The following is a 27,662-nucleotide window of genomic DNA, read 5'->3' on the forward strand; positions in this document are numbered from 1 at the left end:
TAAGATAAATCTATTTTTTAAAAGTGAAAGATGAGATCAGAGTTAATTTTTCCCAACTCTACCATGGATACTCATGAAAAAGTAATAGCCTGTGAACTCCTGTGTGTCTAATAAGGTCTATAAGTGTGTGTGTGTGTGTGTGTGTGTGTGTGTGTGTGTGTATGTGTGTGTGTATGTTGGTCAAAAGTGAAGTGATAATAAGGTCTATAAGTGTGTGTGTGTATGTGTGTGTGTGTGTTGGTCAAAAGTGAAGTGATAATAAGGTCTATAAGTGTGTGTGTGTGTGTTGGTCAAAAGTGAAGTGACCATGGGCAATTTCCTAAACTCTCCAGTGAGGAGGGTCCTCATCTGTAAAATGGAGTGACGATGACATCCAGGGATTAAGCTGGGTAGCTGTATAATCTCTGCTTGACATATAATGGCATGTAGTGGGAAGGGAAGGGAGAGCTCGCTAGTGATGAGCCAGCCACATTCAGCTCCCACTGGTATAGCCTCTCCTCTCCTCTGTCACAGTTGAGATTAGCATTTTACCTGGTTCCAGGGGGGTGTGAATGCCTCCAGAGTTCCACAGGCTTGGCTTTACCTGCACATTCCAGTCCCCTCCCCTGAGTTTAGCCAACTTCCCTGTGTTCTCAAGACTAATGTCACACAACAAGCTAAGAAAGTCCTTACAGGTAACAGGCAGACCTTTCAAAACCCACTCATGTTTGCCTTTGTTTTTAGATGTGAAAGAACCTTGACTTTTCTCTTAGAATTATTGAAGTATTAGGTGTGCACAGGAATACCTGCTTTCCCATTCTGCAACTCAAATTTCTCAGCCTGACACAGAAAGGTATCCCAGGGTCCCATAAGAGAATACCCAGGGGTTTGTTTCTACCATGTGTCTGGAATAAATTCAGCTGTCTGATCAGCTTTGCTCTGTGCCTCTTACTGGCCCCACCCTTGCCTGTTAAAATGGAGCTTACCTAACTTCAGGGTCCATTTGTTATTTCTTACCTTATCATTCATAATTAGTGCAAATTATTCTGTCCCTACTCTTTTCTTTTAAAAAATCTTTAAGGAGCCATTTTACGTACTTGTAAACCATGGTCTTTAAAGCAAAAAAAATTAAGTATGCTCCCTGGAGACTATACATATTTAAATCCTTTAACCTTTCATTAGAGGGCAGTCCTATGGAAACCTTTATTATTTTGCTTTTTTTTTTTTTGCTTTGGCAAAAATATACTAAGGAGCTGCAAATCTTGTTCTTCTGCTTACTTAAACAGCGTCTGGAAATCTGAAATAATTACCTCCTTTCTTATTTTTACTGTTTTTTTTTTTTTTTTTTTTTTTTAAACCATTCTCCTATTAACTCTGTGGAATGGAGCCGCAAGCTTTCCCTTTACAGTACTTGAAATGCTCAGACCCTAAGGATTTGAAAAACCATACGCCCTTCCTGCCACTTGGTGCTGACCATGATCAGTATACAAGGCTGGGGGGCTTAGGGGGGGGATTTCAAATTCATATCATAAGCAAGGATAAGACAGCTACTTCCTGTGACTTTCTCAATGGGTTTCTTGGTAGCTTATATGCAGCAGTTATGCAGAAAATACTTCATACTGAAGAATTAGCACGTGATAACAGTTTCTAATAATTGGTATTGTGTTATTTCCAGAATGAGTGGTTTCTAAACAAACAAGCTGATCTCTTAGGAGAGGACAGGAAAGCCAGCAAGGGGAGATAGAAGAAGGTAATCAGATGTGAAAGCAACTAGCTTGTTACTTTTAGAAAATATATTCTGAATTTTTTTGTTCAAGAAACACTTTCTGAAAATAAAAGGCTTTGAATGATATTCATATCTTTACAGCTTGTGCTTAGCCTCTGCAGCATTACAGAGTTTAAAATGCTTTTGTATTAAGCTAGGGTTTGGTTTTAATTTCACCTTCAGTTCTGAGTCATCCCTTTACCTTCCAGATTTTATTCTTTAGTAAATAATTCACATGCATTCACAGATACAGCTTACAAAGTGAGAGTCTGAGGTATGAAAATTTAGCATTCACTAGCAGTGGAAAGAAAACATGGTCAGAAAGTACACAGATCCATGTGTTAGATCACAGCCCACTTATTTGATGACTTACTATTTCATTTTCATGCCAGACAAGCTTATAGATTTGGACCATGATATAAATTCCCCAATGTTAAAAAAAAAAAAACAAAACAACAACAACAAAACCATGAGAAGCAAAAAAAGAATTCAGTAGAAATTTAGTTTTTAAGCTTAACATTTATTGTAATTAGGATAAAAATTCATTGATTTTTAGTATATTCGTATGATTATTTTTATTGTTCTATTTTTATTATTTCAGAATGCATACATGGAATGAATGCGTCCAGAGATGCTCCTGGTATGTTAGATTCCAAATTATACTTTTAAAATAAAATATGCATTCATATATGTATATACGATTTTCTACTGATGTATTTCTATATATAACTTATAAGTTTGCTAAATTACGCTTTTTGCTGATTCAAATATACTTAAAAGATTCCAAATTATACTTTTAAAATAAAATATGCATTCATATATGTATATACGATTTTCTACTGATGTATTTCTATATATAACTTATAAGTTTGCTAAATTACGCTTTTTGCTGATTCAAATATACTTAAAAGAAATTCTCTGTATTGTAGCTGTCGTACCATATAAAATATCGCAATGAAACCTTAAATGATACCTTCACTTCTATGGCGTTTACCATTTACACATTCTGCTGTTATTAAATGACTATATGACTCTCTGGAAAAAAAAAAGCTTGGCTTCTATCAGCTGTAACAGAGTTTATTACCTTTGTTATAGCAGTGGTAATGCAAATTTTTTATGAAAGCAAAATGTTTACTAAGCACTCCCAATCTTTTTTTTAAAAAAAAGAGAAATATTCTGTTTGCTATTTGTAAGGTCCACAAGTGGTTTATGAATGTCGAGTGAAGTTAATCACAGCACAGCATACCGTGGAAATATTTGTAGAGGATACAGTCGAAGAGTGAAGAGATTTCATCCTCCTAGTAATCAAATTTGAAAAGTAAAAAAAATTACATGTGTACTTCAGGGGGAAAAGAAAGAGTAATTAAACTCCAAAGTTGAAAACAGGACAGTGTGGAGTGGTCAGCAGGTTATTCGTTCACATAGACTGTTATTCACCAGAATTGTGTCTATGTCTGTGACCTAAGGTACCAACTGCAGCAATTTGGTCCAGCACTAACTGTGAGGTAATTTTAAAAATGAATAAAAAATTCTTTTTTGAAATATTACATTTTTAGAATCTAATTTTGGAAAGAGAATGTTACAAAGGAAGGGTAATTTTATTTCAGAGAATTGTTGAGACTATAATCCTGCCTTTAAGTATGTTTTATTTTGGATATGATTTTAAATAGCAAACATGCAAAACATATTTTCTAAGACCACTTACAGTTAGAGAATCACCTAAAATTGTAAGCGGGAGAAAGTCAATAAACTGCTACTGTTCTCCGTTTAGAAAATGTTGCTTTCCAGTTAACCAAATATTCCTTTTTAATTTCAGGGACAGAAAAGTTCATTCTGGTAAAGGGTAAAGGGCGTTTTCAAGTTTCTTCAATTTGGAAGACTACTAAATAGCATCAGCCTAACAAATCCTTCCCTTGTAGTTTTTTTTATCATGTAAATTTTGGTGTTTCTCTGGGGAAGTTGGGAGCTGAATGCAGTAAATGTTTCCTTTTTCTTGGTGAGGGAAAAGGGGGAAACTTTGTATTGTAGCCTAAATGACCACTCTGGGTTGGAAGGAATTCCTGATTTCCCATGCGGGGTTGCAGGACGTTACAAACTTCGTAAAAAGTGCTGCCTGCTAAATACTCCCGGTACCCCTCAGCTGAGTCCCAGATGTGCACTTGCCACCCGTTTCCGTTAAGTAAGGAGATGGCCGTGGTTTTGTTTCTGGTTTTCAAGAGCGCATCGCATGGCACACTAACAGCCAGCGCAGGGCCAGGGATGCCCGCGACCGTGGTCTGGAGGCTTCGGTTGCTCTATCATTGTTATCGAATTTCCAACTCAATATTTATCTGGCAAAACTCGGCTGACCAGCATATGGGCCCATGAAAACTAAATTTGGTGTGTGCATCGCCCTAAATACATTTCCTTACTCAGGGAGAGATCTTGACTTTTGACAACCCGCAGCTCCACGCAGGCTTTAAGGTTTTAGGCAGGCAACTGGGGCAACCTTTGACCGTTCCGACAGATTACTCCAAATCAGCTCTTTCCCTGGAGTCAGGGTCCATTTTTGTCTCTGGCACACTCTCCCATTTCATCCCTGTCTCCGTGGGTCCCTGGGGATGCGCTTGGCGGTGGCCCCAGGAGCCCTAGACCCTAAGCCTGCGCACAGAAAAGGCTTTGGAACGGAGATTAGCTTCCAGTGGCCACAAACTCGCCTGTAGATCTGGCAGCATCCAGACTGGACACGCAAGGGCTCGCGGAAGCCGTGGCCCTCGCAGGAGAGCTGCAGGCGTCAGGGAACTAGCTGCAGCATTTGGCATCACGTGGGACTTCTTCGAAAATCATCTCTAAGAAAAACACAGATAATTTTTTCTTCCCAAACCCCCGGACCCTAGAACACAGGGAAAACATGATTTTCTGTGCCAGCACTATCCGGGGGTTTCCAATGCAGGAGCAAGGGTTGGGCCCACTTTGTGGAAAGTGCACACAGGTCTGGGGGAAGCCAAAGGCCCGGGCCAGCGGGGTTGTGCCTCTCTGCCGCGCTGGCGGAGCACCCGGAGCACCCACCGTCCTGCACCTGCATAAGTCGTTGCCCAGGCAAAGAAACTGTGAGAAGGAAAGAGACCCTGACTTTAGCTTTTCAAGACAACCGAGACCCTTCCTTCCGCCCCCCTCCCAGCCCTAGGCTTCGCATGCAGGCTGACCCGGCTACTAACTCTGAGCCACCGGCGCTCAGGTTGGTTCCGTGGCCGCTTCCTATCGTTTGTCCCCAAACTCACAAGAGCGACCCCAAGAGCTCGAGGCTGGACTGCCAGATCTCCGCGCGCCGTCGGGGGCGTGCCAAGTGTCCAGCGCAGCTGGCCGGGGACGGATCGAGGGCTGCTGCTGCCCCCTGGTGTCAGCCGGGAGCCCCACGACCCGGCACCGCAGAGGGCTAGGCCCGCTGGCGGCTCCTAGCCGCCGGCCTCTACCCGCCTGGGGCCAGAGAAGCACCCGGAGAGCCAGAGCAAGGCCTCGGTGCCAGGCCCACCCTGGCCTCCTCCTCCTACATCAGGCCCTGCCGCGCGGATGCGAGGGAAGGGAAGGGGACGCCAGGGACGAGCAAGGGACCTCAGCGCAGAGTGGAAGTTGGGGGGTTCGGTCTTATATGCGGGAGTGGCGGGCTCCAGGGAGACAGTGACAAGCCTCGGAGGAAGCAAGGTCGGGAAAGGAATCGGGGACCCAAGGGAGGCGCGGAACGAGCCTCGCGGACCGGGGACTGCACTGGGCCGTGCGCCAAGCCGGGTCGGGCCCCTTTAAGCCCGGTGAAAATGCCCTCGGCACCGTACGCAGAGGGAAGTTCCCCCGCCGTGCTCAGACCCAGTGGGTTCTGCACCCATGTCACTCACACGCGTGGGCCGGGGCGGGGGGGAAGTTCCGGGGAGCTGGAGGATGGATGAGAGCTGGGGGCATTCGGTGGACAGGGAGCGAGTCGAGCGGATGCTTTCAACTTTCTTTGCTGTCTCGGGTTCTCTTTGGGGAAGGGGGGGGGGCTTCGCCTATTAAAAAACTCCTCTACGCCTCAGCTGAGCACACTCAGCCGCAACCGGGCACGCTGCGCAATTGAGCCGCAGCGAAAAGCACTAATGACAGAAATATACCGGGAGGATGCTGAACACCCAAAGTTCTCTGATCTTATAGAAATGACGAAGTGCCACTTGGCAGCAGCTACCAGCCAGGCCTTGGGAGGCGCGCACAGCAGCTCCCGGGCCCGGCCCTAACCTTCCCGCCCCCTGGTGGCCGAATCCCACCCGGTCCTCCCGGGAAGCCAACTGTGCGCACGTCTTGGGATGGTTCCGGGACCTTAGCCCGGGTTCCCGGAGCCTCGCGATGGGCAGCTACGTGTCCAGGGCGCGCAGGGCGTCTCCTTCCAGCTGGTCTCCAGGCCCTGGATTCTCTCCGCGCAGATCGCGGTCCCCGAGCCGGACCGGCCTTTTGCCTGGTGCTTCTGGGTCTCCGCACTGTGGCCGGCCGTGGCGCCGCAGCGTATTGCAACCCCCTGGGGGAGTGCCCCCCTACCACGCTGCGTGGGTCTGCGCCAGGGAGGGGCTTCGGGCCAGCGTGGTGTGCATGTGTGTGTGCGTGGGTCCTCGTGGGTGTCCGTGGGTGCGGGAGCACGGGGCGGGAGCGGCGGCCACCGGCTCCCCGCCGCCGGGGTTTGTACAGTAGCTCGCGGGGGCGCGCAGGCCAATTCCTGCAGCGAGGCAGCGGGCCGCGCCCAGGCAGATACCGGAAAGGCCTGTGATTGGTCGCCCTTCGCCCCTATGCAAACGAGCTGAGGGAATGGAATTCCTCTGGCCCGGCTTACAGTAAAAGCACGTTCATTTCCAGGCACTCGCTCATTCATAGAGCCAGCGGGCGCGGGCAGGACGGGCGCCCCGCGGCCGGACCCAGCCTGGGCACCACGCTGCCCGGCCCTGCGCCGCCAGGCACTCCTAAACCCGAGCTCCTGGGGACGCCACCAAGAAAGCCACCCTTTGCAGCGCCTCCTAGATCTGCGTTGGACTTCCTTTATTTCTTTTTACTTTAACATTTTTTTTTTTTTTTGCCCTTTATTACTTTTGAATGAACTGGTTTCTTAGCTGGATGTTTCAACTTCTCTCCTGCCTGTGAACTTTTCTCCGATGGTTTCTTTTGACAACTGCGGGAGAAAGTGTGCCGGGGCTCGAGACAAGCCGTGAAGTTGCCTGTGCGTGGCGGGGTGCGTGGGAGTGTGCGAGAGCGAGTGTAACTGGAACCGTCTGGTCTGTTTCGATCTGCTCTGCGGTGCCTCCTAGGCCCGCTCCACCTGCTGCGGTTACGCAGTGCTAGTGGGTGTTTGCGCGTCCTGGCAGATAACCGGCCTGCGCCGGGGCGAGGTTGGAGGAAGATCGTCTTGCTACTGCCGGAGTCTGGGCTGATTCACCAATGTAGACAGCGGCTGGTTTCTGAAGAGTGCGCGTCTGCCTGGGTGACCCTGCGGCTCAACTCCCAGCAAACCACAGCATCAGCCACAAACTTAACCAACACCCCCAAACCCTAGTTTTCAGATGTGGGAAGCTGTACCCTGAGTGTCATCGACTTGGACTTTTTTTTTTTAAGATTAGCTAGAGATCTTTGAAAAGCTAAATTTTCTGCACTGATCATTTGGTCAGAATTTAAGAGACTGTGACAAGTGATTCTAACCCAGCCCTCTTCTAACTACTGAAGCTGATTTTCAAGGCTACTTAAATACTTAAAATCAAAAAAAAAAAAAACTTCAGCGAACATTAATGGATTTCTGTTGTGTTTAAATTCTCTACAGATTGTATTGTAAATATTTTATGAAGTAGAGATATGTATATATTTATATATACCAGCACATACATTAGCACAACCCTTGGAAGTTCTGGCTGTTGCTTTTGAGGACGGAAGTCAGTTCTTCATGATAATAGAGGCGACCGTGTAAGAAAGACAGTCCTCTACTTTGTGTTCTGTTGGGACTTTAAGCAAAACTGACCTACAATAAGGAGGGGGGAAAACCCTGACAATTAACTGCTGGAAGTTCCAGACCGTGCCTTTGCTGGTGCTTTTGCTCGGCGCATAAATATTTTAGGAAGTGTACGGGAATTTTGCCTCCGGGACCTTTTGTAATAGCCAAAGACTTAAGCTTGAACTCTCAAAGCAAGATTCAGAAGATAAGTCTTCCTTTGGGCATATGACTTTGGATGCTGGTCGCCCACTTTTTAATGCACTAAGCGGTCGGTTGCTAGCCCGGCCTGGGTTTGAGGCCGGTCGGCGTAACTAGAACTTTCCCAGTCCTAGGCTGGTTAGTAACTAAGTCTCCCTCCTCCCTGAGCCCTCCCGCTGTAGTAAAAGCTCCTGAATTGTATGTGGGTCCCCCCGGAGCTGCTTGGTGAAGATCCGCGCCCCGGTCGCCGGCTAGCAGGAGCTGTTCGCAGGGTCCTTACTCAACCGGCTTGTTGTGATGCGTATCCCCGTAGATGCCAGCACGAGCCGCCGCTTCACGCCGCCTTCCACCGCGCTGAGCCCCGGCAAGATGAGCGAGGCGCTGCCGCTGGGCGCCCCGGACGGCGGCGCCGCCCTGGCCAGCAAACTGAGGAGCGGCGACCGCAGCATGGTGGAGGTGCTAGCCGACCACCCCGGCGAGCTGGTGCGCACCGACAGCCCCAACTTCCTCTGCTCCGTGCTGCCCACCCACTGGCGCTGCAACAAGACCCTGCCCATCGCTTTTAAGGTACTGGGCCCGGAGCGGGTGGCGGGAGGATAAAGCGGAGGCCGGCTGATGCCCAGAGTGACCCCGGAGCGCAGAGGCTGGGTGGGCGCGGAGGGCTTCCAGAGTGGAACGCTGCTCACCGACGCCCCTGGTCCTTCTCCCTGAACTTGGGATACGGGGGATGCTGCGTTGCCTTGGCGACCCTCCGGAGGGGCCGGTCTCAGCCGACCCCGGAGGCATCCAGGGAGGGTAGAAAAAAAAAAAAAAAGTTAGGATGATCCCAGAACGCCTACCCAGAGCCAGTTGGAAACTGCCAGTTAAAGGCCTTACCTTTTATATAAACTAGGAAAAGTTATAACTAGCAGGGGACGAGTCGGTCTGCTTCCCAGCTTCCTGGACCTCCGGGTGAGCACCCGAACCATTTTGTCTCTCAGATGAAGGCACCAGGAAATCAAATAAGAGCTACTTTTATGCCTTCCGGTCAGTAAAAATAAACCAACAAGAGAAACCGCCAGGGATTTTCTCCCCGCTTTTGTTGTTGTTGTTGTTGTTGTTGTTGTTGTTGTTGTTGTTGTTGTTGTTGGAGTAGTAGTTTAACCGCCTTATTGGAATCAGCAAGTCCAAAGTCCACGGCGGGCGTAGTTGTTTGCCAAAGTTTTCCGAGGAGTTTTGCTAGCCTCTAGCCTGCCCCTGCCAGAAGCCGCTAGTAGCAAATCCTGTTGCTTTTCCTGGAACCCTCCCGACCCTTATCTCTGGCTCACCTAGATTAAGCCCGGGCTTCTAAAGGTGGCTAGGTGTCTGCTAGGAGCTTGGGGAGGTCCACTCTGCCCGCTTTCCTGTTAGAGGAGGGGGCGCCGTGGACCCTGTAACTGCAGCTGGGCAGCTTCCTTGGGTCTCGGTTCGCTTTTCACCCCTGATTTTGCCCTGGCTTTGAGCTGCCTTTAAAAACTTGGCCTTCAAAAGTGATGTATAAACAACCCCGGGCGTTTTTAAACAACCACCCTACTACTCTGGCAGCTAGCGGGAGGAATTTAGTTTCTGCGGTGAGGACTCTCTGTTTTTTGGTTTTTCTTCTTTGATGGGTTTTAAAAGGTACATCTAACTAGCACAAGGGGTTTTGTGTCCCGTTTGGTTCTTTTAAAAGCTTAATTATTGAGGCAGGAGATTCAGCTGCAGAGAGAGCTCCTTTTACAAAATTTGACTAAATAATTGTCCCCTTTAAGACGATTAATTTAATTTAAGCTTTTCATAGTCCCAGGCCTCAGCTGGATCTTGATCTAATTACAAAGAATAATGCTCACTTTTTAAAGAGTGCTGTCCGAGATATTTTTAAGCTTAATACACCCCCCACATGTAGATTGTAATTTTTAAAAGGAGAGAAATACAATTTGCCATTGGCTGTCTATAGAAGTCTCTCCTTTCCCACTCTATTTCTTTGGAAGCAGTTTTTTAAGGGGTCAGGAGAGCTCCTACCACTTGGCTTCTCCTCTTCTTCCATTTATTTAGATTTTGGGTTGCAGAGCTGATTTCAATTTCAAACCATCCTAATTCCTTTAGGTAAACAGATTCAGCTGGTGGATGTCCTCTGCTCACCCTAGAAAGGGAACCTGATGGGCTCTGCCCTGGGGTCAATGTCAGATATCTGAGAAAGGACAGGCTTATATTCAACCAAAGGGCCAAGTTTCTACACACCAAAGCTAAAGGTACTTGTGGTTTCCTTTGGGGAGAAATGGTGGTATTTTGCTTCTCCTGTCTCAAAACCCACACTGCAATGTACCAAGACATTAAAATGATTGAGTGAAAAGAAACAATCTTCAGGACTTGAAGGGATGCAACGTTTTGAACTACCACATGGAAATATTTATTTTCTTTTAAAAGAATGAAAGACCGTACATACTGCTTTTACGAACCACAGAGAATTCCTCTGAGCAAAAACAATCCTCACCATAGAGGTTCCCTTTTATAAGTGATTTTGGACAATCTACTTAAAAAGAATAGATTTGTTGTCTTGGGGCACTGCCTGTACACTATGGCAAAGGTCAAGGTGTATACAGTACATAAGGAAAGTTCAAGTGGGTCTCTTGAGAATGCTTGGGAGAAAAGGGCAGCTGGGAAATCAGTGGACTTGTTACTATCTATCACCACTCCCTTCCCATTAAGGCCACTTGAAGGAGATCCCTTAACTGAGAGAATAGAATTTTCAAAGGGAGAGGAAACTTGGTTTGAGATTAGAGGAAGCTGAGTGTCAGGACGGACCTATATCCAGCTCCAGCTGCTCTGGGTCCCCTGCTTCCCTCTGTACTAGCCCCTACCTTACAGCCCCTACCTTACGCCTCTCAAGCAGTTTCTACCAAAACTATTTCTTTAAATTTTGGATTTTAAATAAAGCTCAGGAATCTCTTTAGAAGTTAATCCTTCAAGAATTGTCATATCCTCCATGATAAAACCAGAAAATATAAAACAAAATGAGCAAGTCTGATGATATTCATGAAAAGAACATTTTGGGGACTTCTGAGTTTCTACCTTAAAGCCTCTGCTTTCATATTCCAAACTACCAAGAGATTTCAAGTTAGGAATTCCCTTGAAAATACATCTCCAGTTGGTATTCCAACCTATCCTCTACCCCTCTTTCCTCCCACGGAAGAATTTTACATAGGAGAAACACTTCATTTTACTGCTGAGAAAAATTTTAAGTTTGCTACATATTACACAGTATCTACAGAAGCTGCCTACGAAGTTGTTTGGATGATTTAGGATAGATTTTTGTAATACTATAAGAACAGTTTGTTTAGGCCTTGATACACCAGAGCCCAAAGATATAAACATGCCTTTAGTAGGGAAGTTCAAAGACTTTGGAAGCCTATGGAATATGCTTTTCATAGAAAAGAAATAAATAATGTTTCTGGCAGTACAGTCATGGTTCCTAGCTACGCATTAAATGCCATCTCCGACGAATCCTATGTTCCACTCCACAGCCTTCTTTGAAATACTGGAAGATTAAGGGATTTGGAGTAAATGAATTGTAACTGTAATTTCAACCTAATTAAAATTGTTTGAAAATGTCAGTTTGAACTGTGAACAGGCTAGCCAAGAACAGTATTGGGATGTCTATATAATACAGAAGAGAGTTGATATTTTGCCCAACTTCCTGATACTTTCAAAACAGAGAAGTAAAACAAAATACGAGATATCTTTGACCAACCCAACAAGTCCCTTCTTGTCTGTTTGGTCTCCATTAAAATGTAAATGTTTGTGTTCCCCTTACCTGTTGTTTATAGCTTTTTTTCTTTCTTTCTTTTTTTTTTTTTAGTTGCTTCTTTTCCCATTTGAAGTTAGGTTGTTTTCCATTCTTTTTTGTCACCTCTTAGTGGCAAAATCTGTATCAAATTAGTAGACACACTAGTTTTAAATTTTAAAATTAACCTAACCTAACTATGCTTGTTAATTGGATAAATCCATGGTTAATAAAATTGCCCTGGATTTTATTTTGACTCCTTCCCTCCCCACCAATACTCATCATAGATAAACAAAGGCCAAATAAATGATAATTGAGACCCCCCCACATTCCTGCTGCATTTAATAAACAGGAATGATGAAAGTTAAATTCCTATTCCAACATCCACAACCTTTTCTTATTTTGTGGCCATGATAATTTCATGTGATTGCTTCTATTTGATGATGGTCTCCTGAGTTTGCCAAATCACTAACAAGGTCAGTTTGAAGAGACAGAGGTGTCAGCAGAGAGCACTGAGACACAGCACAGGGAGAAGGGAGAATCAGAATGCATTTGGGTGCTTATGGAAGAAGATGCACTTTAACCTCTTGATAGGTGTGGGCCCTAACACTGAGGGGTTTGACTTGACAGACATGTCATAGATCCAGTACTCTGGATGTTTACTGAGTGTTGAATTAAACTAGGAAAGCTTAGGTCTCCATAGGAAGATGAGGGTGAAGAAGTAAGGCAGGTGTTCACAGATGGCATTTCAACACTGCAAGCTAATTTTATGTGGAAACAATGACAAAAGAAATAGGAAAAATGTTAAGGGACAAAAAAGAGCAAAATAAAACAAGTATGTTTTGAAGAAATAGAAAGAAAAGATAATAATGATTAATTAACTCATCAGGGAGATTTATTCCAATAATGTCCTTTGAAACAAAGAGAATTGTCACATTAGTGCTCTATTTAAAGGCTACCAAACACAATGGGTGTAAATACCTAATTACAAATTGCTTGGAGAATAAGTTAATGGTGCTTTAAGATCTCCTTTATAGAAAACATTTCCAACAATTGGAATGAAAGAGCTAAACCCAAAACTGAGAGACCCAGATGTTGGTTCACAGAGTTGGATGAAATAGGTACAATACTATACAATAAAATAGATAGGAAAATGCTTACTGCGAGAGCAGATCGCCCTGGTGAAGTCTCGGGATCCTGGGTCTCTTCTCAGAGCAGCCGAAGCAGCCACAGTGAATGAAACACTGGATAGTCAATCATCAGGACAGTGGGAAGGGAAAATGACTAAGCACAGGTTGAGGACAAGAAGCCAAAGCCAAGGAACTTGACATTGATACCAGACAAGCAAATCAGGCAACCTTATTTACATACAGAGGGAGAGGAAAATATTCCTACAATAGTGTGCAGCAATTAGTAGACAAAAATGGGGAATCACAATTACAGCTGATTAGCAGATGCTTTACTGCCAATAATTTGACAACGATGACTCAAAGACGACCCAAAGATGATGATGCAATTGGAATAAATAACAAAAGTTTTGCCACTGACTGATAAAGGATCACGAGGTATATCCAAGGTGATGGAAGCAAACTGAACTTGAGGTAGTTTGATCTGAAATTCCATGACCACTTTGAAACTGGAACAAAACAAATTGAATTGATAGATAATTAATGTCAAGGCTCAGAAAGTTGTAGTTGAAAGTCAGAAGATGCCAGGCTTGGTGGCGCACACCTATAAATGGTGGCCTCTGAAAGCTAAGGCAGGAGTGCTGAGTTCAAGGCCAGCCTAGGCTATATATCGAGACGATAGCTCCAAAACAAAATAGGAAGAACCAAATGGCAGCCAGACAATGGATATTATGTGAAACATCTTCAGCCAAGTAATTGGGAGCATTTTACCTTAAAATTGCTATGATTTTTTGTTTACTGAATGGAGAAAGCATGCTTATCGATCAGTTATCTTTAGAAAGTAATAAGTCCATACCTTCTTTACAATAAGGATGAGTTCCCCCTTCTGCCATTTGGAGAACACTTTAGCCATCCATCAGGACATAACTGATACATGTTTGGGGCTCCAAGATATGAAAATGTAGCCCAGTTGCACCTTTGATTTGAGAATAAAGAGGAATTTTTATTTTTTTTCTGAGTCCATGAGTTCTATAATTAGTAATAAACAAATGATACATTTCTGAGTTTTCTCCTTGCATGCTAACAATCACTGCTAGTGGGAATCTAGCAGAGGCACATAGAGATACAAGAGAACATGAGGTACAGAGAGACAGTTTGAGTTCAAGAATCATCAGCAAAAGTCAGGCACTGGGCAGGCAGAGGCAGGAGAATCAGGAGTTCAAGCCCATTCTCCACTATACAGTGCATTTGAGGCTAGCCTAGGATACATGAGAACCTGCCTCTAAAAAAAAAAAAAAAATCGACATCAATTGTCAAATTTAAGTTTAGCAGAAATGAGTCTAAATAATTAAATCCAAGGTTCTGTTAGGCATGCCAGTGGAGATCGAGCAGGTAAATGATGAAGCTGGAGAGATGGGTCATCAGATATAAGCACATAATGCTCTTGTAGAGGATAACTCCATTTCTACACGGAGCTGACTTCCCTGGTCTCTGCAGACACCAGCAATCAAGTACACATACCTATCCATAGATATACACCCACATACATAAATAAACATTATAAAAAAAATATTTTCTTAAAACATGGATTTGATTACAAACCCATAAACACAAAACTTTCTATGCCTCAAATATGAGGACTTAAATGGTTATATTGAAGAAAAACAATAACTTTTCAAAGCTCTGCTCTATCCCTGTTTGTGTTCTCACTGTGCTATGTGACCTTACGTAGCTTTGTGAGCTGAGTATCATCAGCATTTCTTCATTTGAAAATGTCTATCTAGCTACGCATTATGGAATTAAAAGTAGTTAAAAGTGAGCCTTCTCATTAATAGCTTATCCTTATGATTATTATATAATTCTCATATGTTTTCCTTATGATTATTCCTCTGAAAACTAAAAAGCATCTTGTCAGGTGCCTTTTATTTCAAAACAGTTGTCATGCAACTGACACAAACGTGTCTGTATAACAGCCCTGACGCCTGCATTTGTCTCCTGCCTGATGTCTAGGTGGTAGCTCTGGGGGACGTTCCAGATGGCACCCTGGTCACTGTCATGGCCGGCAATGATGAGAACTACTCTGCTGAGCTGAGAAACGCTACCGCAGCCATGAAGAACCAAGTTGCCAGATTCAATGACCTCAGGTTTGTCGGTCGGAGTGGTAGAGGTGCGTATCTGTGAAAACTGGGCTTGAAACAGAGTATTTGCCAGGCGACAAACCCAGATGGGCCAACCTGAGCTATTTCTGTGATGGGCCATCTTATTCTTGTTGCTACATCAAACTTTAAAATAATATTTATTTGAAAGTAAGTTTTTAGCAGAATCTACCTTTATGTTGTCACTTTCAATGATTAAGTTGGTTTAAAACTTATTTAGAATACACAAGACATGTATTGTGAATTTTAAGAAAATGTGAAATTAAAACTTACCATAGCTATAGCTAAGATTATATAATGGGAGTTCACAGCTTGATAATCGAAAATAATGTGTCTTTAGCTTGTGATTTTTGTGTTTTCTATGACAAGTAACAGGGTTTCAACTGGACATATCAATAATATTAGGAAATCCTTATACAGCATGATGATAGAAACACTGTTTCAGGCAAGCTTCTATATACAGACACATAGATTTTTGTTTTAAAACCAGATATTTTTATTATTCTCTAGCATTCACATCCCAGGCCCATCTTCCCTCAATTCCATCCCCTCCTGATTGACCAACTCAAACTCCCAAGCCTACATTTTTAGGGTAAAATACGAAGTCCTGTTACTGCAGTTGATGTCCACGTGAACTTCCTGTTGTATTCACTTCGAATGCCTTATAACAATTTGGTGTGAGAAAGCAGACTCACTTAACATTAGATACTAATCATGTTAGAGACCTGGTTATCCAAAGAAAGTACTGCATTAGTCCAGCTGATGTGTACTTTTATTTTCCTTCACCCTGAACCTGTTATCAAAGTATTGGAGTAGAAGGGAGGAATTTTGGCTCACTGTAATTTTCTGGTCTCCAATTATCTTTCAAGTATTGTATTCTCTCTGTATTATAAGAACCTAAGTCATATTTTATGAACATCAACAAGTGGTGAAAGTCTGGGGAAGGGTCATTTGCTTTGGAATTTTCATTTTGGGAGATCTATTATTGAATAAGCTTAACATTAAAAGTTATTTCAAGTGTAATAAAAAACACATGATAAATATCTAAGTATAGTAGTAGTTCTTGCAGTGGAAAAGAAATGAAAAGGAACTGGGGTTGTAGCTCAGTGGTAGAGTACTTGCCTAGCATATGCAAAGCCTGGGGTTCAATCCCTGCCACCACAGAAACAACAAAATACAGAAATGCTGACCAAAGGCGTCATTGCTACTCTTTTTTTTTTTTCAGATACATAAGGCTTTAGTAAACATCAAGATGGACACAGTCATTGGCTGAAGAAAAAATATTGCTAAGATGCACTACTCTTGATGAAGGCACTCAAAAATATTAGTAAATCTGTATTCTCATGGAATTTGATTAGTGGGAAAGGGGAAAGGAGTAAGTATACGTAGATCTGGCTGTTGTTTTTGCTACCCTAGATGTCCTGGGAATTTTCATAATGAAATCATAGCTGGAGAAAATTTTAAAAAACATAACATGATTGAAAATATATGTTCAAAGCACTGTGCTAATAATATGGTAATGCAAAGTCTATCCACTATCAAAAGCAGGAGTTGTGCTATAGGATGTGAAAGCCTATGTCATTAAGTAGGTTCACTTGTTATATTAAAAGTCTCTTTCAGTAAATGGAATTTGCATTAGATTCAGAGACATGTGTTTAGAAAACATCTTGAAGGTTCCAGATGAGTTGCTGGCAAAGTGTGTGAGAGGCCAATAAGAAATAAAGGCTGGCAGCCAGGCCTATGTCCACCTGCCCAGCAACAGACTTAATTCAGTTCTTCCAGACTGTTCCTTTTAGGAATGACTATCTGAGGATGGTTTAGTTGCTTTTCCACAGAAATTATTATTGTCCTAAATGTATGTAGGTGGGTCTTTAGTCATGTTTTGGTTCTGAAAGTTTTGAAGTTTATTTAATGGTCCCTACTAGTAGCATTTTCCCAGAGGGAAACATGGTGGGCTTCTGACAATGGCCACAGTAAATCATCAAAAATGAAGAATGGGGATTTGAAAGTAGGTGCTTACTTTGGTGGTGAGGGCTGGTCTCCCATCCCTCTTTGGCCATTTCTGTTTTGAGTGGGTGACTAATAGGTGCTGGTGTTTACCCGGGGAACAGTGAACTGTTTCCCTAAGGTGTGGACTGTTTGCATTCAGCTGCCTGATTCATGCCAGTGTGCACTTGAGTTTGCATAAACCCACCTGAGTGAAATAGCAGTGACCTAGGCCAGGCAGTCTTCTCACATCCTCAAACGAAAAACATTAATTAGCTGCCATAAATGGATGATATCCGATTTGAACAGTGTCTCCTTTCTAAGAATGGTAGTAAGCAATCAAAAATAAGGAGATATAAATGATCATTAACACTGTTATGATTACCATGTGTGATATTGCTCTTAAATTTTTGCATTTTTTGGGAGGGGGTCAATAATACATGATAAAATGAGCTGTCAGAAGGCCGAACTTGATTGGTTTTTTCTCATAATTTCGCTCTGTGGTCATGAAATACAATTTGATTTTGCTCTTTGAAGTGTCAACAAGCCTTTAATCTCAGCACTCGGGAGGCAGTGGCAGGCGGATCTCTGTGAGGTTGAGACCAGCCTGGTCTACATAGCGAGTTCAAGCCTGCTGTGGCTACAGGGAGACCCTGTCTCAAAAAGACCAAAACCAAAACAAAACAATACATCAAAGTCTACCAAATATAATTTTTTCTTCTAGCCTTTTTTTCCGCCCCCTCATACACACACATACACAATTTGCTTCCCATTAAAAAGAGAGCACATGATTCTCACTAATTCTGACAATTAGCCTTAATCTTCCTGGCTGAGTCTTATCCTTTAAAAGTTTCATTATGTTTTATTAAGTGATCTTAAGACCATCTGAGATTTCATTTTCTGTTTTTGAAAATGTGCCTAAAAATATGCCCTTGGCATCCACACACCGGCTGAGAAGGTCCTGGCCTTCGACTCGTCCACACATTTCAAGGCCAGTTCTGAACTCTGTCAGTGATGGATTCTGAAAGGAGCCTGGGTGCTTAGTGCAGAATATTTTCCCCTTTCTTTTGCCAGATGCCAGACTCTGGGGATTGTGACCCTTATACAAACTGCCAGAAGTTACCCCCGTGGAAGGGTTTTTCTGTACTCTACAAAACGGATCTGTCTGGGTGCTGGCTGGTGGCCAGCTTCACAATTCCTCACCTCGGGTTCAGCCTGCTACTGGGAAAACCTGCCTGTCTAGCTTTTAAGGCCCCGCTGACTGCTGGCCCCTAAGAATATGGGTAAAGCTCAAGCCTTCTTTCTTTGTCCATGGGCTCCTCAGGCTCTCTGTAATTTAGATCTATCTCACCCTGAGACTGTCTCTCCCTTTGATTCAGTATCTGCATGTTGATTGATAGGGCCTTTACAAAGGAGAACTAGATAGCTTCTCCTAGGGAAATAAAAAAGGGCAGGAGCTCTGGGAGGCCAGCAACTCCAGAGATTAGGAGGGCACCCAGGTGGTTGTTCGAACAATGCACATGTTAATCACTGGGCCTGAGATTATCAGTCACCCTCAGGAAAAAAAAAAAAAAAAAATCCAAGTTCAAGGTCAACAGGAATTCACTTTCATAAGGCTAATTTGCTGAGCAGTTAATCTCACTCTACTCCAGTTGGCCTGCTCCCATCACAAGAAAAAAACTGCCTCTCAGCAACTTCAGGTGGTAGAGATTTGAGAAACTTTAGCAATGACATCTTCAAATATGTCGTCCCTATGGTTAGAAGTGGCATCTTCAAATACTTTGTCCCTATTGGAGCATTTCATCAGCTGGGAAAGAATCAATCCATCTGCGAATATGGCTCTAATTTCATTTGGGAACCAGAGCAGACACACATCTAACAAACTGCATCCACAACCACACTGTAAATAACAGATCAGATGAGAAACATCACAGGATCCGAGTTCTCCCTTCAATCACAGATTTCCATTTGTTCTAAGAATGTGATTCTTAGTCTTTCGAAAATGTCATTAGACAATTCTGAAAATTCTTCAAAAGACTTTTCCCGAGGAGAGAAAAATGCACAAATTCCCTGTGCGATTTACATTTCTGGGTGGTTGCAGATCTTCCAGGATCTGTGGATGCTGTACTAAGCATGTGTGCATTTGTAACTTGGCTCTCACTAGAGGGTCAGGCTAGCACCAGGTTTCACATGGTGGATGCCCAGAAAATGAGTAAACAGAGGAATCCATGAAGCCAACATTTCCTGCTGTTTTGGTGACACCTGATGCCATTAGAGCCAAGACCTGGTTAGTAGGATTAAGAAAATAGATTCCATTCAAGCTGTCAGTCCAGGCCTTTGATGGATCAGTCATGAGTGAATGTAACACTTGTAGAGGGGAGGGGGCCCTCTGTCATTGACAGGAAAGCCTCTTGTGCAGTGACCATCAGCCTCCACTGCAGACACAGTGGGAGTCCTGCCCATGAAGTCAAGTGTTCTGTCATCTGTCAGGAAAGGGTTTCATTTCTCAGTGGAATCTGTTGTTTATGTTGACCTCCTGGCAGCTCAAAACTTGCCCCATTTTCAAAATAGTGCCCTCTCCCAGTGCGCTTCTGAAATGCTGTGGATGTCTTCCCAGACATAATATTTATCCTGTCACAACCTGGGTTATTTCATATTTGTGTGATGTTGGTTGCTTAAGGCACTTTCCTTCCTAAGTTGTTTTACGTTATTTGGGGCACTGTACGAGGATGTCGTCTCCCAGAACAGTGGAGATGTGATATTTTTAAAGGGAGATGTGTCTTTATGTTATGGCTTTTACTGAGACTTGGTCTCAGTGACTCAGAGTGTCATCATAGGATCCGAGTTCTCCATTCAATCACAGATTCATTTAACAGAGAAAGGAAAAATCTATCTGCCAGCCCCAGAGATGTTCCACGGAGACTATCTACCACTAAGCCATAGAAACTGGCAGTCGGGTCTCCGAGAGAAAATAAACACAAGGAAAAGATGTGAGTTAGGTTAAACCCACTTTCCTCCTTTCCTACATTTTAACACATAGAGTGAAATTGGTTTTCTTCAGATTTAACTGTGAGCAATAGAGATAAGAAACGAAACAAAACAAAAGAACCCAGGGCCTCTGAGTATCAAGCCTCCGCCAGCCCCTGCGAAGCCTTCCTGTCCATCCGTGCTCGGTCACAGAACTGGCCTTTAGAGATCTGGTTTCCCAATTTACCAGTAAGAGAAGCAACACTTTCTTCAAGCAAGTTGCTCCCTGTCCTGCTTAAAGCCTGGGGTGACCCCGAGCCCTGGCAGGTCCAGAGAGCAGCACTCTGGAAACGGCTGCTGTTGGGAAGCTGCAGTTCACCATCTATCCCACCAGGCTTTCTTTGCTGATTTTATGAAGTGTTGGGCATCACGGATGCTGTCACACAGCTTTCCTTGATTGGGGTGTTTGTATGAACACTGTTCAGTTGCTGGTCAGAAGATGCCCTCTGTCCAGCCCCCTCCACCCCTTCCTTGCCAAGCAGTCTTGTGTTTAGTGGAGCTCTTTCTCATCAGGACCAAAGACTATCAATCAGAAAGTGCCTCAGCCAGAAATAATGGTTGAGTGATTTTTAGAGCTTCCTGTTTCAGCAGCGAGCATTATAAATAGTGATCCAGCCGGGGCTGCAACACAGCTCTGGTTCTAATAAATCAGTTTGGTTATTTTCTTTTTTTTGTGCTGGTTGGCAAGGGGCACAGGAGGGTGGAGGAGGCTGAATATGGAAGGGCATATTCTGTGTCTCTGAAATTTTTTTTTTGGACTTTTAAAGAAAAATTACTTGTTGAAACAGAGAGATGGTGTAATGTTTGATGAGTGTTTCCTCTCTCCCGATGATTATAAAACAAGTTGAGAACAGTAAGAGGATGTTTATAAATGACTGCATATAGTTACCCCTCAATATCTATGGAAAGTTGGTCCAGAAACCACCCCCTTCCTCACTTCAAAATAAAAATCTCCAGCTGCTCAAGCCGTTTATACAGAATGATGCAGTATTAGTAAATAACTTCTTCCTACCCTTTGCGTACTTTACGTTATGTCTAGATTAGTTACGATAGCTAATAGAATATCAGTTACACATAAATAGTTGTATTGTGGAGGGAATAGTGAAAAAAGTCTACATGTTCAGTACAAATAAAATTTGCCCCCATGTATGTGTCATCTGAACTGGTTGAATCCATGACTATGGGACTTATGGGCACAGAACCAACTGTGCTGTAAATGCCAAGGTGTTTTGCTTTGTTTTGTTGTGAGATAGGGCCTCACTGTATAGCCCTGGCTGGCCTGGAACATAGACAAGACTGGCCTCAACGCAGAGATTTCTCTTCCTCAGCCTCTGGAGCCCTGTGATTCTAAGGCATGCGCCTCCGCAACTTGTGGGTCTGTGGTTTTGCAAGGCTCTGTTGGACCCTTAGCCAGGGATACATGCATGTGTATCTGTACTTGCATTGAGAAACTTCCTGAACCAAAAGGCTTTTGAGGATGAAGTCTATGCTGCTAACATCTTCTCATGTGAAGCCCCAATAAAGCAATTAACGGGAATTAATGAGTGAGCATCCTGTGAAAATGTCCCAGTGTGCCCACTCCCTGGCAGGGTGTGGGGACCAGCAAGCTGCTTGCTTCCTGGCTGTGTTTATAAACATGCATTAGTGGAGTTCAGGCAATGCCTGTCCTCCATCACTGGTTCCGGCTCTGTGAGTCTCGCCTTCGACGAGGTGTATTTTGGGCTCTGTGGGGAGCGGAACTAATGGTGGTGTGCATTTTTACACTGCTCCGATTCAGGATCCCTGCTCACTGACTGGCCTCTCAGCCTATTTTGGGCAGTGTGTGCCATTCAGAAATTCCATTTGCTATCCCTAAACTTCCTGCTCTGGGGTTCCAGGTCATTGTGGGTCCATAAATTGAAAAGAAATCCCAGCGGCTTCCTAAGAGAGGTTCATGCTGCATGATCGGATTCCAAATGTGTTTCCTCTACTTTCCTTACCAAGCTAGGAAGTATTCATTCAGGAACCACTTAAACTAGGTTTTTCTTCAAAGAAGATGTGAGTTTCCTGTTTATTTTTCAACTTAGATTGCTTCTGCATTTTATCTTGAAACCTAGGACTTTTCTCATGAACACAAGAGAACAACCATACCACCTCCTGGTCCTCTGACTGAGGAGGCCCAGCTCCAGTGAATGGGAGGCCTGGCCAGTGCCCTCTGGGGAGGGTGTGGACTAATCAAGTCACCTTATGCAAACAAAGGAGATGCACTTGTAATGTAGGTGGCCCAAGTACCCTCCTGCATAAACAGGCTTAAATAATCTCCATAGATGAAAAGAGGAGGGAGGGAGGGGCCCTTTGGAGGTAGGATAACTCCAGTTTGGTCTCTGTGCTAGTGGTGGGGTCTTTATTTGAAATTCTTGTTTCAGAGTGTCCTCCAAATTAGGTCTGTCCTTTTGTCTCTTGTAAAGCAGGAGCTATCCAAATTCAGATCACCGGTAAGGCTGTGTTTGACTTTTTAAATATCATCTCCAGAACCTAACATAAAAGCTCTACCTGCATCCTTGCTTTTGAAACCACCACCCTGAGGCCTCACTTTCTTTATTTGATCAGTGTCTATGAGCCTTTTGCTTCCTGGCTCCCAGATGGGGTGAGTTTTGGCCCCTAGGATGATGTATGCAAACACTGATTGTCACACTGGGGTAGGGGCAGTATTCCTAGCATCTAGTGGTTAAGGCTAGGGATCTTCAAAACATCCTACTATGTGCAGAACAGCCTCTCCCAATAAAGACCCCGAAACGTCAGGCATGCCAAGATTGACCTGGCCCCGCCTCACTCTTTTTGTAAGTTGTTAAATGGCTCCCTTGGCCCCTACCTCATACTCTTTATCTCCCTACAAAATCCATGCAAATTGTTAGTCAAGAGAGTCACACAGACTAAAAGAAAAACTAGGGGACTGGAGAGATGGCTCAGCAGTTAAGAGCACTGACTGCTCTTGCAGCGGACCCTGGTTTGGTTTCCAGCACTCACATGGCAGCTAACAGCCTTCCATAATTCAGGTTCCTGGGGATCTGATGCTCTCTTCTCGTCTCCACAGGCATCACATGACATGGGTGCACTTATATACATGCAGGCAGTACACTCATACACATAAAATAAAAATAATAAAAATATTTTAAAAGATAAAACTAGGGTGTATCAAGTACCATTAGAGGCCTTTGAAATATGAAAACAAATGTACCAATGTACCAGTGTGCTGTATACATAAAATCTCCCCAACTCTGTTGTCCTGTCCCAGGCTTCATGGTAGCTTCAGAAGGAACTGGGGTGGGGTGGTCCACACACCAGGTACAACCCTTCTGAGATGCTCCCTTGTGGAGGGCATGCAGGTACATGACTATGGTAAGATGTGCTGCTGGCTTCTCAGTACTCTTTCGTTAACTCTTCAGTACAGGGTTCTGGATCCTGAAGCCCAGGAGTATGAACTGTGAGGGGCAGTGATGCTGGGGACCCATCCTCGAGGACAGCCTGAGGTGGCTGTCTGCAGACTGGGTTCTAGACCCTCACACAGAGAGATGACTGGTGTGTGGAGAGCCACCCCTCCTCCCCCCAGTGTACATAAGTTATTTTGCTGTCACTTATTTCCATGTTTGAAAACAGAAGTCTGAACAGACTCTCCTAGGTGATCTTTGGCAAGAGGCTGAGTTTCTGCATTGTTTGGCTGTGCCCATTTTCTTTGTTCTGCTGTTTGCTAGCCTGATGACACCATGGACACACCCCTCGTCCTCACTTCCTTGAAGTTCCTTGCAATTCAGCACTGAGCCCCAACTCAATCCTGTGTCTCGTCCTTTGTGGTTAGTAACGGTTAATGGTCTGCATGGGGAATTCACTGTGGTGGGATTGCTCCAGGCTCAGGCACATGTTGCTGTGGATGTGACCTAAGAGAAACAGTTGTGACAGGCAGGGGTACTTGTATGCCCTTGATGACCACTGTGGTGGTCACTGCAACCCAAACCTTAGGGAAAAGAAATGAGGGGCTTGGATATAGCTCAGTGTTAGAGTGCTTGCCTAGCATGCATGGGGCCCTGGGTTCCATCCCTAGAACCACATAAATTGAACATGGTGGTGCGTGCTTGTAATCCTAGCACTCTAAGGTCATCCTTAGAGTTCTAGGGCACCCTGGACTATATGAGACCTTATTTTCTGTATCCAGAAGCCCCCAGGAGCAGACTTCCATAATTTCCCCCCAAACAAAAGACTCAGCTCTTAACTAGAGAAACATAGGTGATAGTTATCCTCCTTGGCTAGGCCCCTACTCACTCACAGTAGGCACCCCTTAAATCTCTGCATGGGAACAAACTCTTCCAGTACTGTTTTCCAGTGGGCTTTACCAGATTCTTTGCTAAAAGGAAGCACCCATTGACACTTAGAGGCATTCACTCTTTGCTGGGGGATGAAGGAGAACCTTGCTACTCTTTGCTGAATATTTGACCGCATCCTTGGCCTCTATCCTGTAACCAGTGACCCCCACCTCCCCACCTAGTGGTGACAGAAATATCTGCAGACCTTGTCAAATGTCTCCTGAGGGTGGGGAAGTTGAGAATAACTTGCTTAAAGGTATGTGCCCTTGAACAAGTCTCCTGACCTGTCTTGAGTTCTATTCTGCTTTTGAGGTGGTAAGAGATAAGACTTGGGTCACCGATTTTACCTTCCCTGGATAAGAAAAACCTGGGTAAAGTCTCTGAAGGAGGCTATGGCAAGTAAAAGCCCAGAACAGTAACCACCAGTCACAGTGTCAGCCAGGGTCCTGTTTCTTGTTGCTTTTAGTGGATGGAATTCCTGGGAGGGAACATCATCATCTAAGCTTCCCCCCTCAGCCCGTGGAGTTCTGAGGTCCTGTGAGGTTCTGAAAGGGTTATGTGCTGCAGGCACTAAGATTTCAGATTAGCAATGGAAGAGATGAAATTAAATATGTACTGTAATTTGAAGCACTGTTTTTCATGGGAAAAAAGTTCTTCCAACTTAGCCCGTCTAACTCTTTGTCCAAACATTAATGGCATGCAAATATTTATGATTCATACATGCCCCTTTTAATTCCCCAGCATATTTTAACAATAAACACTGCATTTTAACAATGAGGCAGAATAATCTCTTTGTCCTGTCTCAGGGCCTTGCAGGCTGGCACCCGGCAGCATAGCATTCTTCCTGAGCGGTAATTGCTGTCTCCACCCAAGCTTAGGGGAGTTTTATGGCTATGCCACCGTGGCCTGTCTTGGATGGTGCTCTGGGCCATCCTGGCTGCTCTGAAGCCTTTCTTAAGGTTGTATCTCAGCATTTTTACAAATTACGAGTGAATATCCACATGTGGTTTTCTCTGATGACTGCACATAACCCAGAGAATTGATGAATCCATTTTTGGGAGCCTCTTACCACACTCTTATCTTGCATTCTGGCCAAATCCCTGGGTTCTGGATTACACTGAAGCTATCTTACTTGCTGTTCCTCTGATTCATCATAACCCCACAGAAATACACACATCTATTTGCAATGACTCGGCAGTTCTTTGAGAGGGTGTCTGAATGGTGAGCAGGACTCCTGAGATGGGCCGGCCTCAGTTTCCCCTCTTATATAATAGGTATGACAAAGCCTGCCATCTGGGCCTCACAAGGTGAAGATGATAAAAGCACGCTGCTGTCGATGTGACAAGGCTTAGGAAGAGGAGCTGGAGGGGCCTCCACATTGTTCCTCCTTCTAGAGCTATGGGGAGGGAAGAGGGAAGAGAGCTGGCAGGAGGCAGCCGGCTGAATCCGAAAGTTACAGATGGTGATGCCATCTCTCACTGTCCATCCTTCATGACCGGGAACTTAGATTTCTTTGTCCTGCTAAGGATCTGGTAAAATGAAAGTATCTGAGACACAATAGGAATTTCATAAATATTCACAAATAAATGCATGCCTGATACTAATCAACTGCACAGATTTGTTGGGCACTAACTGTGCCTTGGAAGTATACTATCTTTCTACTTTGTTAAACCTGTTCCTTTGCCTTGTCCCCTGAGGTCATTTAAGGAGGGCAAGTCACCTATCCATCCAGTTATTCATTTTGTTTTGTGAGAACAGGGTATCACTATTTAGCCTAAGCTGCCCTGGAAATCACAGCGATCCTCCTGCCTCAGCCTCCTAAGTGCCCATTCATTCAGTATCCTTATATGCATGTGTACCTACTGTGTGTCAGGCACTAGGCTAGCACTGGAGATTCAAAAGTCAGCTGAAGAGACTGTTGAGATCTGTAGGGGTGGAGGGGCTGTCCAGGAGGGGGGTTTGAAGCAAAGCGACAAAGTGAGGTGGGGACACCCAGCCTGTTGAGATGTGGTGACCTGCTGCCTTGGAGAAGGGTGAGGCAAGGATGCCTGTAAGAGCCTTGCATTCACCCCGGGCACACTTTGTCCAATGCAACAATATGTCCAACAAGTCCTCAGCAGAGAAGTGCATCGTCAGATTCACATCATGGACAGGCTTACATTGCAGGGTGAGGAGCAGGAAGGACATCTGGAGGGTGCAGAGGTGCTTAGAGACCAACCCACAGAATGGCAACTTATTTTTCCTCTTAGACGGCATTAGATCTGTGCACATACAGCTTAAAAACACCCTGTATGGTTAATGTCACTGTCAGGGCAAGTTAGCCACCACCTCAGGCTGGTCTCAAGCTTCCCTTTCTCCCCTGGGCATTCAGACCACCTGCCCTTCCTCCTTCCTGCACAGCAGAGGCTCAAAACTGAGGACCCCAAGACTGCCTTTCTTTCTGAATGCTCACACCCACGGCACTGCCTCCCTGTGCTGCACGTAGCATGGGGCTGTGTGTGTCAAGCTCTAGGCCACAGGCACATGTCTACAGGAACAGGATGAGGAGTCAGTCAGCCCTGGGAGGGCATTTTGGCCTTCTGCCTTATGTAGCCCCTGGCTGGACTACACATGCCAGACAAACAAGCAGAGCCTGGGGAATTATGGATAAACTAACTAGAGAGTTCTCCTAGATGGAGACACAGAGCAACAGTGTAGCCTTGGACATGTCTGGGCTGAAACTGGGCCATTCGTCTACAGTAATGTGCCTCTAGGATTCCCAAAGGAAGACGGGGGAATGAAACTGGAGGAAAGGCTAGCCCAGGTCTTTGGGGGTCAGGTGACCCATTCCTCCCTCACTGTTACTGAGGAATTGGATCCCACTTTAGGACCCCTCCTCACAAGATAGTCAACTCTGTAGATGTCCCTGCCCCTTATAAAATGTGGCATGGTATTTGCATATAACCCACACATGCTGTTCTCATGACTCTATGTCCTCTGTCCTCCCTGGATGACTTAACAGTGCCTAATACCAGGTAAAGAGTTGTTACAAGAAGAAAAATCTAAGCATGTTAGTACAGGTGAAGTATCTTTTTCCTGAGTATTTTTGAGCTGTGGTGGGTTGGATCCTCTGACACTGACACGGAGAGGCAGGACCCCTTGTGTTCCCAGTGAAGGAAAGGCTCGCCCTTCTCTTTCTTTCCTAAGGCTGTGCTCAGCCCTAAACCCAAAGGAAAGCGATACCTTCCAAGCAGAACCAGCTGCCACACTGAAAGTCTCAAAAGAATTCATTGATTTGCTTATCAACCTTGTGGTGTGTGTGTGTGTGTGTGTGTGTGTGTGTGTGTGTGTGTGTA

The 27,662-nt window shown here is 44.5% G+C and overlaps 1 protein-coding gene across 3 annotated transcripts in view; it reads left to right on the forward strand.

The window, feature by feature from the left end:
* Positions 1-27,662, forward strand: part of Runx1 (RUNX family transcription factor 1) — a 249,953-nt gene that overhangs the window by 149,961 nt on the left and 72,330 nt on the right. For 2 of the 3 annotated variants that reach the window (XM_029564879.1, XM_029564880.1), the window contains exons 3-4: positions 8,227-8,480; positions 14,832-14,988. In XM_029564879.1, coding sequence (XP_029420739.1) covers positions 8,227-8,480; positions 14,832-14,988 — 411 coding nt within the window. Of the gene's footprint in view, positions 1-2,345; positions 2,385-8,226; positions 8,481-14,831; positions 14,989-27,662 lie in introns of all 3 variants that reach the window. The other variant, XM_008835922.3, reaches the window with a different exon arrangement.

Source organism: Nannospalax galili, unplaced genomic scaffold (assembly GCF_000622305.1).
Source record: "Nannospalax galili isolate Female #2095 unplaced genomic scaffold, S.galili_v1.0 scaffold136, whole genome shotgun sequence".
Lineage (NCBI taxonomy): Eukaryota > Metazoa > Chordata > Mammalia > Rodentia > Spalacidae > Nannospalax > Nannospalax galili.